The sequence below is a fragment of the Phycodurus eques genome, chromosome 6 (assembly GCF_024500275.1).
Source record: "Phycodurus eques isolate BA_2022a chromosome 6, UOR_Pequ_1.1, whole genome shotgun sequence".
In the NCBI taxonomy this organism is placed as follows: Eukaryota; Metazoa; Chordata; class Actinopteri; order Syngnathiformes; family Syngnathidae; genus Phycodurus; species Phycodurus eques.
Window position 1 is genome coordinate 16,942,684 of NC_084530.1, and position 12,001 is coordinate 16,954,684.

General features: G+C 42.1%; 1 protein-coding gene across 1 annotated transcript in view; it reads left to right on the plus strand.

Moving 5' to 3' along the window:
* The first annotated feature begins 964 nt into the window (after positions 1-964).
* The window catches only part of zgc:66455 (uncharacterized protein LOC393502 homolog), a 21,506-nt gene continuing 10,469 nt past the window's right edge, over positions 965-12,001 (plus strand). The window contains exons 1-9 of the mRNA XM_061678898.1: positions 965-1,063; positions 2,419-2,452; positions 3,344-3,927; positions 4,336-4,675; positions 8,305-8,346; positions 8,435-8,529; positions 8,608-8,669; positions 10,225-10,385; positions 11,866-12,001. The exon at positions 11,866-12,001 is cut by the window's right edge and continues 20 nt beyond it. Of these exons, the coding sequence (XP_061534882.1) occupies positions 974-1,063; positions 2,419-2,452; positions 3,344-3,927; positions 4,336-4,675; positions 8,305-8,346; positions 8,435-8,529; positions 8,608-8,669; positions 10,225-10,385; positions 11,866-12,001 (1,544 nt within the window). The 5' untranslated portion in view covers positions 965-973. The remainder of the gene's footprint in view (positions 1,064-2,418; positions 2,453-3,343; positions 3,928-4,335; positions 4,676-8,304; positions 8,347-8,434; positions 8,530-8,607; positions 8,670-10,224; positions 10,386-11,865) is intronic.

The following is a 12,001-nucleotide window of genomic DNA, read 5'->3' on the forward strand; positions in this document are numbered from 1 at the left end:
CCTTGCAGCCCCACCTTGTGGCGCAATATTTTTAATTTATCTCAGATTAGTAGATTCAGTGAATTTGAACACTGAATGTTGAACAGTTGATTGAATTTGAACTGTTTCATCTTCATAAATTTGGCCTTTTTATAGTACATTTATCTGGATAGTCATAAGTGATATTGTCTAAACTGTGCAGATTTGCCATTAGGTTACCATGTTATCATGTTTTCCACATGCTGTACACACACATTATATGTGTGTGTGTGTGTGTGTGTGTGTAATGCATCCATCCATCCATTTTCTGTACTCACATTCACACCTATGGGCAATTTAGAGTATTCAATTAACCTACCATGCATGTTTTTGGGATGTGGGAGGAAGCCGGAGTACCAGGAGAAAACCCACGCAGGCACGGGGAGAACATGCAAACTCCACACAGGTGATGTCTGATTTTAATCCAGGCCCTCAGAACCGTGAAGCAGATGCAACATTTTATGTATTTGCATCATGTTTTACCAGTTTATTGTTTGTGTAAAGAAAAAACTTTAATCCAAAATAATTATCTATGGTTTTAATCCACTTTTTTTGAGGAAACATCCAAGGGTCCTGTTGATGAATTGATTCATAATTCATTAAAAATAAATGTCATGAAATGACATTTTGAGAAAGTAATTAAAATAGTAACATTACTATTGTATTTTCAACAAGATAACTTGTAAATGTGACTAACTACATTTCCAAAATCATCTTGCCAACACTATATAAAACAAACACAACCAGGAAGTAATTGACCATAACTTGATGGTTATTTTGTTCACTCTGGCTCCCCCTGGCGACACTCTGTAACACGACACCCAATTAGCTCGCTGATGAGCCTCAGCTGCATGCATGTGCGCGCGGCAAATAAGCGACCGCTAGGAGATGTGACGTCACTTCCATCTTGACACGTCAGACAAGTTGAGAAAGACCACAACAAAAGTACAAAAAAATGTTTGCTGGGAAAGCAGCGACGCTTATAAGTCAAGCGCTCGTCTTCAGCTTCGTACTCGGACTTCTGGGGACCTGCTGCAGGGCGCAAGTAAGCCACCACGCGCCTGCCAATCAAACCGGGTGTGTGGGTGAGGCGTTCTGAGTATGTCTGTTTGTTTGCTGGGACTCCAGTTTGTGTGTGTGTGTGTGTGTGTGTGTGTGTGTGTGTGTGTGTGTGTGTGTGTGTGTGTGTGTGTGTGTGTGTGTGTGTGTGTGTGTGTGTGTGTGTGTGTGTGTGTGTGTGTGTGTGTGCGTGCGCGCGCGCGCGCGCGCGCGCGCGCTCGTTCGTGTACACTAGGCTTTATACAATCAGGATTTTTGGGGCCGATCAGCGAGTTTAAAAAAACAAAAAAAAATCTCTGATCACAAGATGGAGCAATGTGTCTATTAAAATGACTTGTTTATTTACTGTATATACTTGTGTAGTGTATACTGAGTATCTTCAAAAGTATTCTCCAGCATTTTAGACTAAAGGTAAAAAAATTAATGATCTCTAGGGAGCATTCAAGAATTGGCCACTGACATAAGTTTAAGTTTTCAGTCAGGTCAAACCAACATTACAAAATGACAGAAAAAATGGGTGCTAACTTAGTGTAATTAAATTACTTCACACACACCGAAACCTTAGAGCTTAGAGATTCGACAGAACGCCGGCATGTTGATGTGCTAGCACTAGCTTGCTAGGCTACAGAACGTTTTGTTGCCTGCTTGTGAGCTGTATCGTATTGAAAGTACTTGAACATACCTCAAGCAATCCATGAATGAATATCCTCTCCCGAACATCGGTGATGACTACCACCCTGTTTTTCCTTATTTTATTATTCCCCCCAACAATACATTTGCTGAGGCATTGTTGTTGCCATGGTAACGAGCGTATCCGGCGGCATTTGAGTTGACAAGATAAAGCCCAGTGATCGTAAAAAACGGGATGCGGTGGTATCGGAATACAACATTTTATTGCAGTAGTCTGACATAGTGCAATCGTGAAAGAGCAAATTTGTCTTGTAGTCTGATCCGTGATCGTGATCTGTGTGGTTTTATGTTGTGAAAGTTGTGCGTGTGGATTTCTGTGTGTGTTTACCGGTTGGGTTGTTGCGACACCATGCGTGTGTGTGTGTGCGCATTTCTTTGTGTTCGTGTTTACTTGTTGGATCATGTAACCTTTTATTTCTTTTTAACGTGCATGTAGTGTTGTTTTTTTTAAATCTGTGTGTGGATTTCTGTGTGTTTACCTCCTTTTAGTTTGTTGGCACACAACATAAATGTGTGTGTGCGTCTACCTGTTTGTGTGCAAGTGTATTTTTGTATGCTGGTTTACCCGTTGGGTTTGTGTGCGCGCGTGAATGTGTCTTTTTACCTCTCTTTGTGTTAATGTGTGTCTCTTCATTTCTTGTTTGTTTGCAGCTACAGGAAGAGGACAAAGCCAAACAATTCTCTGGTCAGTTAAACATAATGATGATGATAATGATTACTATTATTAGGGCTGCAACTAACCATTATTTTAATAATCAATTAATGTCAATTATTTTTTTAATAATCGATTAATCAGATATTTATTTTTATTTTTTTACATTCCCATCCCTTTTTAAAAAAAACAGGACATGATTTCAAATTGGCAGTGGCGAAAAGATGTACACATTGGTTGCTACGTAAACATCCCATAGGTCTTAAATAAATTATATTTAAATGTTGAGGTCAAATAAGCCATGGACCAACCACACAAAACCATGCAAATGTATGCTATACAATATCTGCTTTAAAATATTGTTTTTGTCATCCTCTGTCACTACAAAGCCTCCTAATTCTCAAGATTTTCATGCATGCCTGTCAGTTTAGATTTAAGATTATTCGTTGCAGCCCTAATTATTATTATTATTGTTACTATTATCAGAACGCAAGTGATGACAGATTTTGACTCAATGATGAATAAAAACCAAATCTGTTCAGAAGTATTAAAACGTCAACTTTTAATTAGTCAGAAAATCAACAAAAAAATATTGATAATTTGTTGGTAATATAGTATTGTATTTATTTTTTTTAAAGTAAAAGCAGACTTTTGCAAACATCTTACTTGGATTCAATGCAAAAAATAACTAGTCTGATTTCATGGAGGACTACAGTCGTTGAGAATATTTACTGTTGAGAGGCTGAAATTCTGAGAATTTGGTCAATTTTAAGTTTAACAAGATCTCTAAACAATTAATCGATTATCAAAATAGTTGTCGATTGATCAATAAATTATTGCACCTAGTCAGTTGCGTGTAGTTGTGCGAGTCCACAAAGTCGTGTGTGTGTGTGTGTGTATAAAGTGTGTGTCGCACTTCCTGAGGGACGACAGGTGAAGGGGGCGGAGCTTTCTTCGCCCTGAGGAGCTGCCACCAGAGTCTGGGCGGTGACGGCGGCGAATTCTTTTCTCCTGACTATGTTTGCGCCAACCCGCCGCTGTGGTGCAACTGGACCATCCGGGCCCACGCCGGCATGCGGGTCCACCTGCACCTGCAGGACCTGACCCCTGACGAGGATTGCCACCTGAAGCAGGACCAAATACACGTGGATGAACCCCCCGGACCCTCTGCCGGTCACCGGGTACTGCGGGGGTGCTGGCACGAGGCCACGTACACCTCCCGCTCCGACACGCTGTACGTGGTTCTGCTGATTGGTGGTGGCCCCGCTCAGCAGTACCGAGGATTCTACGCACGCTACCGCACCTTTGGACCTCCAATGGCCTATCACCCGCCAGATGGCATCTCTGGGCAGGAAGGGAAGCGGAACAGTCAGATCTGGGATGAGTTTGGAGCGATGATTGCAGTGGAGCGCGAGCGGCATCCCACGGCGACCGCTGCCGTGTTTCCCTTGTCGGATCCTCCCGATAAAGCTGCCGACTCGTCTGTGGACCCAGATGCACACGCGCCGGTGAGATCTGAACAAATACAACTAAACTAACACTTGGCAGGTTCTTCTGGTTCCTGATGTGGATTTTGACTTTTTTTTTTTTTTTTTTTTTTTTTTTTTTTTTTTTTTTTGCGCAATTCTTGATAGGGTTTTGACTAGGTTTTTGACCTTGTTCCCGACTTGTTTTTTTTCCCCACTTAGTTTTTGACACTGATTTTTAACTTTGTTCTTGACTGTTTCGTTTCCTCTGGAACATCTGCCAGTTTGTCTTTTGTTGTGCTCAAAATGCTCATTTGTGAGTTAATGAAACGATGTTTATGCTAATGCATTACAATGTTAATGATTTGTTGTATGGTGGTGTTATGAAATTATCACATCATCCTGTTGTTTTTGATGACATGCTCCTGTCCCACTTCACATGACCTGAAGTCGTGGTTGGAGACCATGCCGCCATCAGAGTCCCCACACGGGACCTCCTGGGCAGAAAGAGGCGCCCCCCGAATGCTCTCGGACCCGTCCGACCTTGCGCGACCGTCGCACGAGCTTCTGAACAGACCTCCCGGCAGCTCCCTTCACATCTTGAACGCCAAACGCAGGGACGCCGACCCAGGTCCAAATCTGCCGGAAGATGAACAGAAATCATTCGAAGCAGGAGAAAAAAACATGGAGGCCAAGGAGACACCCTCATTATCATCACCTGAAGAAGAACCGGGGTGGACTCTTCCACACCCCAACATTGTGGAACCGCTTTCGGACCACAGAGGGAAGTGTGAGTACAAACCGCAACATGAACATTGATGATTGTGACGTGTACAAGTACAGCTGAATCTCGATAAATAAAAAAAATATATATTTCAGCAGTTCAAATTCTATAGGTGATTACACACACACACACGCATATATTTCCACATTTTATTTATTATGCAGTAGCACCTTGATGTTCAGTAAGTTTGATTAGTTCTGTGACCAAGCTTGTAACTAGGCTTTACACGATCAGGGTTTTTGGGGCCGATCAGCGAGTTTAAAAAAAAAAAAAAAAAAAAGAAAATCTCCAATCAAAAGATGGAGCAGTGTGTCTATTTAAATGATTTGTTAATTTACTGTATATACTTGTGTACTTAATTGCTCAAAAAAAATTAGATTTACAATAAATGTATCTTTGTTAGTCTATTTAGGGCAATGAGGCATAGTGACAGACAGAACAAATTAATGGTCTTCTATTAGATGGCAGGAAGTACATACAGTAAATAATGTATCCACCTTTGGTGACATTTTTGTTTGTAAAATATGTGCCTTGGCTCCATAAAGGTTGGAAATCACTGCTGTAGTCAGATCATGTATTCTAATCAGGTCACAACATGACCAATAATGGGTGCTAACTTACTGCAGTTAAATTACTTTATTGTAATTAAATTAGTTCACACACACACCAAAACTTTAGAGCATGATTCGACAGAACGCCGGGATGTTTACGCACAACCGTTAGGGCTAGCACTAGCTTGCTAGGCTACACAACGTTTTGTTGCCTGCTTCCAAGCCGTATCATATTAAACATACCTCAAGCAATCCTTGAACTCCTCTCTGATTGATGCAGATTGTAATGGAGATGATGGTGAAGGAAACAGGGGTGATGGATGGTGTAATGGATGGGTACGCCATCCAGGGAAGGAACTTGGAGGGACCAATGGTGGTAGACTTTGCAAAAAGGATGGAAATGGCTGTAGTGAACACTTTTTTCCAGAAGAGGCAGGAACATAGGGTGACCTACAAGAGTGGAGGTAGAAGCACGCAGGTGGATTACATCCTGTGCAGATGATGTCATCTGTAGGAGGTTACTGAGTATAAGGTAGTGGTAGGGGAGAGTGTGGCGAGAGCATCGGATGGTGGTGTGTGTAAGATGACTCTGGTGGTGGGGAGGAAGAAGTATGTTAGAATAGTACAGGACATGCATGAGGGCAGCAGAACAGTGGTGACGTGTGCTGTAGGTGTGACAGAGGAATTTTTGGTGGAGGTGGGACTGCATCAGCACCTTCCTGTTTGCAGTCATGATGGATAGGGTGACAGATGAGGTTAGAGTGGAATCCCTGTGGACCATGATGTTAGAAAGGTGGAGACATACACTGGAAAGGAGAGGAATGAAGGTTAGCTGAAGTAAAACAGATTATATGTGCATGAATGAGAAGGGTGGAGGGGGAAGAGTGAGGTTACAGGAAGAAGAAAGAGCGAGGGTGGAGGACTTCAAATAATTGGGCTCAACGGTTCAGAGCAATGGTGGGTTGGTAAGGAAGTGAAGAAACTGGTACAGGAATGTCGGAACGGGTGGCGGAAGGCACTGAAGAGACAACAGGAAGCAGAGCTGGAGGTGGTGGAAATGAAGATGTTGAGGTTCTCTCTAGGAGTGACTAGGTTGGATAGGATTAGAAATGAGCTCATCAGAGGGACAGCCAAGGTTAGATGTTTTCGAGATAAAGTTAGAGAGAGCAGACTTCGATGGTTTGGACACATCCGGAGGAGAGAAACTGAGTATATTGATAGAAGGATGATGAGGCTGGAGCTGCCAGGCAAGAGAGCTAGAGGAAGACCAAAGAGAAAGGTTGATGGATGTCGTGAGGGAAGGCATGAGGGCAGTTGGTGTTCGAGAGGAGGATGCAGGAGATAGGCTTACATGGAAAAGGATGACGCGCTGTGGCGAACCCTGACGGGACAAGCCGAAAGGAAAAGAAGAAGATTGAGATGATTATAGTTTACAGCAAACGAAAACCCAAAATTCACCACCTGGAGAAACTCGAATATTATGTAGCAAATGATCAAGAAAATGATTTGTAATATATTGTAGAAATTAGGCAGGAATTTGCTCTCAGTTTTGTTGTTTGTTTTAATGTGTTTAATGAATCTATATATTGTATGAGTACTAAATAAATTGACTTTTCTACCATATTCTAATTTGAGATGTACGTTTGGTCGCACTATCTTCCAATCCTCCACAGCTTCTGCCAGACCTTTGATTAAATCATCGGAAGCGTGGCTGTCGAGGAGGCGTGTCTGGAGAACATTGCTTTTCAGCTTACATTTCGCAGTAATATAGTGCCGTAATTAAGTCAACGCCCCACCCTCCCGTCATCCTTACCTACCTCCTCCCACCACTCGGCCTCTGTTTCCTCTCCCCCATTAACTCCACTGACCTCTCCAAACTTATGTCAAATATGAAGACCTCCTACTGCACACTGGACCCTAACCCATCGAGCCTCAGCAAAGACAGTCTTCCAGCACTCACCCCACTCAACCTCAACATCAACTCCTTCCTCGGCTCTGGTTCTGTCCCGACCACACTTAAACTGGCCGCAATTACCTCCATTCTTATGAATACATAATAAGTAAACAACATTTTAAAAAAGCCGGCCTTAACTCCGACACCCTGAGCAACTTCCGGCCCATTTCCAATCTCCCCCTCCTGTCCAAAATACTCAAATGTGCAGTTGCTCACCAACTGCAATCATCCCACCTGTCCTCCAATAACCAATTTGGTTTGACTCTGGACACCTTATTATCCTCATCCTCCTCGACCTCACTGCAGCCTTTGACACTGTAAACCACACTATTCTCGTATCCGGTCTCAAAATCTGCATGTACGCTACCGTATGTTTTAAGCTAGCGTATATTTTACCATGTCTGCGCCCAATAATACGATGCGCCTTATGTATGTGTTAAATACAGAAATAGACCGCGTAACTGAGACTGCGCCTTTTTAATATGGTGCGCCTTATGGCCGTGAAAATACGGTACTCCACTTTAACCGACTGCCTCACCGACATCAGATCCTGAATGCAAGCCAACTTTCTTTAACTCGCCTGCAATGAATTCGGTGTGTTAATCATTGATACCAACTCCCCCACCAAACACACCGGTAACGTCTGCCTCTCCGTTGACAACAGCACACTGATTTTTCTCCCCTCACATCCGGAACCTACGAGTAGTCTTCGACACAAACCTCATCTTTGAGACCCACAACAACATCAAAACCTGCTTACTTCTGTACTAGAATAAAGTGTAATTGCACATCCACTGCAGTAGATGGCAGTGGTGCTCTCTTTGCTCTCGCTCTTTTCTATTTCAGGGAAATTGATGCACTTTATTTTCTGGTACAGACTGAAAACATTAATAGGTTTCTTTATTGTAAATTGATCTATATCTTTCTTTTGTACTTCAATGTTTATTAGGTTCGCAATTTTCTTTCTTCTTCCTGGGGGGTCGTGACAAATATAGTGTTTTATTTTTTTGTTCTCTCTGGCACAGATTTTCACCTGTAGCGGGTGCGTCTGGAATGTAGTCCCTGTGATAAATGACGGTTCACTGTATCCTAATTTACTTGTTATTAACGCACCTACATGTCACCTGCAGTGAATGTCTGGAACGCTTCTCAAGTTCTACACGAGCCCGGTGGTGAGTACACGTTGGGTCAGAACCACTGCAAAGATCTCTGCTTCACACGTGTCCTCAGTCTTGTCGTCCTGTCTCGATCTCTGAACAGATCGGCTGTTTGAAGTGTCCGTGGAGGTCCAGCTCAGTCAGGACCAGAACCAGGACCATTTGGACGAATTGCTGATGAAGTCTGTCAAGGCTCTGGTTTGTCCATGACTTTTTTTGTTTTGTTTTTTAACGGTGTTGATAAAAATGTACAAAATATGGCACCCTCTTCTTCAGGTCCTCAAACATCTGGACGGGCTTCGCATCCCACTCAGCTTGACCTTCAAAAGAGTTAAAAGGTTATCTACACTTCCCGTTAGTTCGGCTGTTTTCTGGAGACACAGTTGTACACTAGTACCTAGACTGACAGGATTTTGGATTTACAAGCCGTTGCTTTGCCGATTGTCTTTTTTTTTTTGTTTTTTTTTTTGTTTTTTTTTTAGTTAAGTGAAAAACTCTCCTGCTGGATATCAGTGTTACTTTGGTCCCATCTGGTGGCATCTTGTTGCCAAAGAAACAATTAGAATTTAGATTAACTACATTTAGACAAAAATATTCCTTTGTTTCCACCTTGTGGCGTCTGCTGGCAATTGCAAACCTTTGGCAGGCTATCAATTACTTGTTCGGTACTGTAACGCCCTCGCGTGTGGGCAAGGAGAGCCACAATTGCCGATGCACTTGCAACCTTTTTATTGACTGGGACAAGCAGTCAAACACTAAAAAATGAAAACACTCACAAGGACCAGCTGTAGGCTACAGCTCACACAGACGAGTCGATCTGACGACTGCTCCTAATGTGGGACACATCCCTTAAATGTACACATCAACATACGAATACTACAGTATATGCACAGTAATTCAATTAAAAAAAAAAAAATGTCTTTACATTCTCATGTTTTTATACAATACATTGCTAGTTTTCTTTATTAAATTTTTTTTTTTGCAGGGCTGAAAAAGATAATGGCACTTCAATTTATTTTGAGAAAATTTATTTGACATACGATAAGTGGTCAAGGTACAAGTGGAACCTCGATTTGCAAACTCAATTGGTTCTTGAACAGGGTTTGTAAAGTGAAACCTGTACGTTGAAAATGACAAAACTTTCCCATAAGAAATCATGTAAACATCAATCATGTCCAGCCGCAACAAAAGTCAATTTTAGTAAAAGTTAGCACAGTTTGAACACAATGTAAAGCAGTACTGTATATCAACTATGAAAAGGGTTGATTGATTTAAAAAAATCTCTATTAACCAAATTAACAACAACAAGTGTAAGTGACCTCATTTAAATGCAGCTGCCCTGCTCACACTCGCCCAAACAGTGTCATGTCACAAGGCCCTCTGGGGTGTTCACAGCCAGTGGGAAATCACAAAACCCATGAGCTTGAACAACCAGGTTGCTACAATTATGGAAAAATAAAAAAATGTAATCCACTTCTTGGCTTGCATCTCGCAAACAATAGGCTTGGAAACGCTGTCACTCGCTAGCTGTTTTTCATTTATCCAAACAGGCAACAGCGTTTCCACTTGGCCAAGAGCGTGACATATTTTCAAAAGGACCGAGACAAACTTCTGGACCAAGTCAGCAGCAGCAGAAGTCTGTAGTGGCAATTGTGGACTTGTTTCTTCCATACTTGCGAGCAAGATTTGCAATTCATGTGCTGTTGATATAGTCCTCACAAAGAATGAAACTGCGTTAAGGTCCGACCATCGGGAAATGTTTTGTTCCGTCTGCGGTTCGGAAATGGAATAGTTTGAACATTGTGGCGTTCATAAATCGAGGTTCCACTGTACATTAGAAAATGTGTGCTTGTCATGGTGACGATGATGATGATGTGGCATGATGATTTCCAGGCTTCGTGCGGGCTTTCTGTATATAATGTGGCTCAACGCTGGTCGTGGGCGTGCTCACGTGTACGCTGGCGTGCACCAGGACCTGCACAAGCTGGTCGGTAGCGCCGTTGCCCGAGCCGGGAACCTGCAACATGGTGTCATCGCTTCAGTCTCCATTGGAGGTAATACCAACCTACAAACACAGATGGGCGATTCGAGTCACATGACTTGACTCGCGTCAGTCTCGAGTTGCCAGTTTTATTTTAGGACTTGGGATTAGTTTGGCTGAAACTTACCCAAGGAATCCATTTGACTTTGACTTGAACTGCATGACTTGAGAAGTGTTACCTGTTCACATTTTAAAAAGCAGCATTTTTTAACATAGTGTACCATTTGTTTTGTTGTTTTTTGTGAAGTGCGTGCAAACTACCGTTAGCCTGTGACGCTGAGTGCAGATTCCATCTCATGAAGTGTTATGGAGTGAGCGGAGAAAATTATGTTTTTGACAAAATGGGAAGAGAATGGCAACATACAAGGTTTGCAAATCAAACAGAGACAACCACTGTGACATCTAAAGTTCATCCATAACTATAAAACCCACAAAAAATAAACTTGGAGGTCCCATGCCATCATTTTTTTAAAAAATTTCTTTATAGTCTTTGATGTTCTTCTGTTGGGTTGATTTGGGTTGGAAATGCCCAGAATGCTCTTTTTCAAGCTATTCTAGTTGGTCTAGAATGCTTGGCAGATAAGACTGGATTTCTCATTAATTCATCGGTATGTAAATAACCTTTCCACTGATTGGGTCGCTGGTCTTCTTAATTTGAATAAGGCGTATGACCGCGGCAGTAGTGTACACAGCAAATGTGTATTCGCTTCGACAACTGACAGCTGAAAACTAGTCGTACTTACCAGCTATGCCAATTTCCTTGCTCACCGTTCTCCAGGCAGTCTTATTTTTCGTACAGTCTCTGTATTGTAGGAGGAGTTACCAAAAGTTCCGGGTGCCCACAAATCCCAAAGGTCATCTTGTCTGCCATTGCTTCGGGACATCGTGATTGTGTACATGCATATTGTCGATGGCGATTGGATGTTGCGAAGTAACGTCACACTAAATCGATTTGAGTCGGCGGGTTTTTGTTATGTTTTGTTTTGTTTAGTTTTTTTGCAGAAATCTTTACTGAAGGTTGAGTGGGCAGGTACTTGTGTGTGTGTGTGTATGTGTGTATATATATATATATATATATATATATATATCTTTTTTTTTTTTTTTTTTTGTAACATCATGTGTGATGACTTGAGATTTTGAGATATGCAGTGGAACAGAATCTGTGTGTGGTGTTCTGGTTTGAGATTATCAGAGCAAACCACACACACTGATTTAAAACTGTTAATTTTGTTTTATCTTTGTGTAGTCTGTCACAAAAGAAGGAAGAAAAAAAAAAAATCATTTATGAATAATCCTCGTGTGTACCACGCCTAAGACTTGGCCTACCTGTTACTCCCACCTCTGCCTAGAAACAGCACTGTTTTTGCCCAAACCAGCTGTGGTTGTCTTTTCTTTCTCAGTGTGGAAGGGGGAAACTTGGTTCTCGTAGTTTTTAGACTGGGTTCTTAACTCTTTTTAAATGTATTTATTTATTTTTCATTTTTTTTTGACAGACGTCAACGAATGTGGAACGCAGTTGGCGCTGTGTGACGTTAATGCTGACTGTTTGGACCAGTTTGGCTCTTACTGGTGCCGCTGCAAAGACGGCTTCCGGGACGAGTCGCACTTGGGACCCAGAGGAACCGTGTG